Source organism: Rhinopithecus bieti, unplaced genomic scaffold, assembly GCF_001698545.2.
Source record: "Rhinopithecus bieti isolate Rb0 unplaced genomic scaffold, ASM169854v2 scaffold_23276, whole genome shotgun sequence".
Classification (NCBI taxonomy): Eukaryota; Metazoa; Chordata; class Mammalia; order Primates; family Cercopithecidae; genus Rhinopithecus; species Rhinopithecus bieti.
In genome coordinates this window covers 591,225-594,859 of record NW_016810868.1, presented here as the reverse complement: position 1 = coordinate 594,859, position 3,635 = coordinate 591,225, and the positions used below count along the sequence as shown (strand labels likewise).

Genomic DNA, 3,635 nt, shown 5'->3' with positions numbered 1-3,635 from the left:
CCCGCCGCCGCTCGGCCAATCGCTAGGCGCGCACGGCGCCGGCCAGAGCGCGCCGCGCCACAGCAACCAATGGGAGGAGGGCGAGTGCGCCGGCGCTCTGGGGAGCGGGGCGAGCGCGGGGGAGGGGCGAGGTCGGGGGCGGTGCCTGCGCGCGCCGACGTCAGTTTCGCGGGAAGCTTTGTGCGGGCCGCCGCGCTGCTCCTGGAGGGCCCGTGCGGAGCGCGGCTGGGGACTCGCGCTGAGACCGTGGCGCTCTGCGAGCCGAACGCCCTTCTCCTCCCTTGCAGTGGCCCTCGTAAGCTGCTTCCCGCCGCCGTCCTGGCCCCGAGCGCGGAAGGAGGAGGCGGACGGAGCGCGTGCGGGGCTCGCTGGGCGGGCGGGGAGCGGGCGAGGCGGGCTAGGAAGAGGCCGTTGCCGCGGGACGCGGGTGCTCCTGGAGAGACCGCGGACGCCCGGCCCACGCGACCCGGAGGGCGCGGCCTCCCGCGCAGCCTTTTCCGAGCCGCCGGCTCCTCAGTTCCGGGGGCGGCTGAGCGCCGGAGCAGCCTGGTCCAGGGCGTCTGGAAACGGAACTCCAGTGAGGCCCGTTGGGCCCCGCGGGAATGCCGAGGCCCCCTCAGGGAGGGACTGGGTACGCCGTGGAGGGCAGCGTGGCCTCCCCTGCAGCCTGGAGCGAACGGGGCTAGGTCCTGTGTCCTGCTCCGCCGGTGTCCGGTCGCCCGCGGGGAGGCCTCACCCTGCCGCAAGGGCGACTCTGCCACCTGAGGAGCTGCCCGGGGCCCCTTTCTGGCTTGCTGGGTTCTGTTTTCTTTTCTTGCTTTTTTTTTTTTTTTTTGAGACAGTTTTGCTCTGTCACCCAGGCTAGAGTGCAGTGGCACGTGCCCGGCTCACTGCAGCCTCTGCCTCTCGGGTTCAAACTATTCTCCTGCCTCAGCCTCCCAAGGAGCTGGGATTACAGGCACGCGCCACCATGTCTGACTAATTTTTGTGTTTTTAGTAGAGACGAGGTTTTTGCCACGTTGGCCAGGCTGGTCTCGAGGTGATCTGCCCACCTCTGCCTCCCAAAGTGCTGGGATTACAGGTGTGAGCCACCGTGCCCCAGCCTGCAAAGGGTGTTCATGAGTGAGCCCAGACGTTCCATCTCTGGGTCCCCTGGTACTTACCAGTACCCCAGACACCCTAGAGGAGAGAAGGGGCTGATGAGTCCTGGCCTGCCTGAGACACACATTGGGGTTCAGGCTGGGCCTTGCTCAAAACATACCTGTCTGGCCGGGCACAGTGGCTCACACCTGTAATCCCATCACTTTGGGAGGCCGAGGCGGGCGGATCACGAGGTCAGGAGATCGAGACCATCCTAGCTAGTATGGTGAAACCCTGTCTGTACTGAAAATAGAAAAAATTAGCCAGGCATGGTGGCGGACGCCTGTAGTCCCAGCTACTCGGTAGGCTGAGGCAAAATGGCGAGAACCTGGGAGGCGGAGCTTGCAGTGAGCCGAGATGGTGCCACTGCACTCCAGCCTAGAGGACAGAGTGAGACTCCATCTCAAAAAAAAAAAAAACAGTACCTGTCCTGCCACCCTCAGCCTTGTGGAGTTGCGAGGGTGTGATGAGATTATGAGCAACTGCTTTGTGAAAAGAAGTGGAGCTTGGTGGGTGCTCTAGGGTAGTTGAAAAGCAGTGGTGTCATAGTCCAGGTTCCCCCAGAGGTTGACTTGAAACGGATTCGAGTCCAAATTTTGTCTGGATGTGATGGCTCACACCTGTAATCCCAGCACTTTGGGAGGCCGAGGCAAGTGGATCACCTGAGGTCAGGAGTTCAAAACCAGCTTGGCCAACAGGTTGAAATCCCGCTTCTACTAAAAATACAAAAATTAGCCGACGTGGTGGCGCACACTTGTAATCCCAGCTACTTGGGAGGCTGAGGCAGGAGAATCGCTTGAACCCGGGAGGCGGAGGTTGCAGTGAGCCAAGATTGTACCACCATAATCCAGTGTGGGCAACAGAGTGAAACTCTGTCTCAAAAAAAAAAGTCCAATTTGTTAGCTTGAGGGAAGATCCCAGGAGACACCAGCAGGAGAGTAGGGGTGTGAGGCAGAGAAGGGGGTGCTACCAGTCTAGTTCCTGTGGCAGCAGATCATGTAGGAACCATTCTCAGAGTCCCTTCCCCGGGGCCAGGGGAGCCAAGGCATTTCCCCCCTCACCCTGCTGCAGGGGGACCCAGCATTCCCCCCTCACCTTGCAGTCATTGGTTGGAGTCTGCTCCTGGCAAGGTGACTTCTTGGCTCCAAAGCTGAGAAAGACCTGCAGGTGTTGACACAGCACAGCTGGCTTGGGAAGTCATACCTGGCCCACCACAAGCCTTTATCTACACATTCTACCCAAGTATGAATGTGGCACCCCTGCCTCTGTGTCCTGTAAGGGTGGAATTACGTAACGCTGGGGTGGCGCTTCCTCTCACTGCAGCATCCCTCTCCCATGGGCAGGCACCTTAAAAAGAAGCCCTTGACTCCCCTGTCCCCTTCCAGCCACTGCCTCATTTTCCTGCTTCCCATCCAGCAAAAGTTCTTAACAGATTGTCTGTACTTGGCATCTCCTCTCATCTCCTAGTTAATTCGTTTTCTATCACTTTATAACAACCACGAAAGAGCACCCATTTATTATCTCACAGTTCTGCGTGTTAGAAGTGCAGGTGGGTTTGGTGGCTTCTCTGCTGCAGGTCTCAGGGCTGAAATCGGGGTGTCGGCTGCCTCAGCTTTTAGCAGGGGCCCTAGGGGGGACCCGGGCTACAGGCTCCTTCAGGTTGTTGACATTCACCTCCACGTGGTTGTGTGAGGTCTCCATTTGCTGGCTGCCGGCCCGGGGTCGTTCTCAGCTTCTTGAGGTCACTCGCATCTTCAACACCAGCAAGACTTTTTTGTTTTTTAGACGGAGTCTGGCTCTGTCACCCAGGCTGGACTGCAGTGGTATGATCTCAGGTCACTGCCACCTCCACCTCCCGGGTTCAAGTGATTCTCCTGCCTCAGCTTCCCGAATAGCTGGGACTACAGGCGCCTGCCACCATGCCCAGCTAAATTTTATATTTTTAGTAGACATGGTTTCACCATGCGGGCCAGGCTGGTCTTGAACTCCTGACTTCAAGTGATCTGCCCACCTCGGCCTCCCAAAATGCTGGGATTACAGGTGTGAGCATTTGCACCCGGCCAAAGCCAGCGTTTCTAGTACTTCACGTCTTTGATCCTTTCTGTCCCATTTCTCCCACCTTCAGCTGGAGAAGGCTTTATGCCTTTAAGTGTTCCTGTGATTAGATTGGGTCCACCCAGATAAACAGGATGATCTTCCTATTTTAAGGTCACTAATTGGCAACCTACTTACATCTGCAAAGTCCCTTTTGCTATGTAACATAATGTTACAGCTGCAGGCATGAGGGCGTGACATCTTTGCGGAGCATTCTGCCTACCACCCAAGTCTCCTGGCAGCCTACTCCAGCTGGGCCTTCACCCCCCCACCACTGAAACTGCTGCACACCAATGAACAAAATCAATGAAAGCCCCTGCTCATACTCGAGTGAGATGGGCAGAATGTACATGTAATGAGGAACCGTACGCCGTGTTGGCGATGGAGAAATGCAATGGGGA

The 3,635-nt window shown here is 57.7% G+C and overlaps 1 protein-coding gene across 1 annotated transcript in view; it reads right to left on the bottom strand.

Moving 5' to 3' along the window:
• ZMYND19 (zinc finger MYND-type containing 19) overlaps nucleotides 1-2,856 on the bottom strand; it is a 12,675-nt gene extending 9,819 nt beyond the window's left edge. Inside the window, exons 1-2 of the mRNA XM_017893165.1 lie at nucleotides 2,815-2,856; nucleotides 2,236-2,301 (exon numbers count right to left, since the gene is read on the bottom strand). Coding sequence (XP_017748654.1) covers nucleotides 2,236-2,301; nucleotides 2,815-2,841 — 93 coding nt within the window. The 5' untranslated portion in view covers nucleotides 2,842-2,856. The remainder of the gene's footprint in view (nucleotides 1-2,235; nucleotides 2,302-2,814) is intronic.
• Between the last annotated feature and the right edge of the window lie 779 nt (nucleotides 2,857-3,635).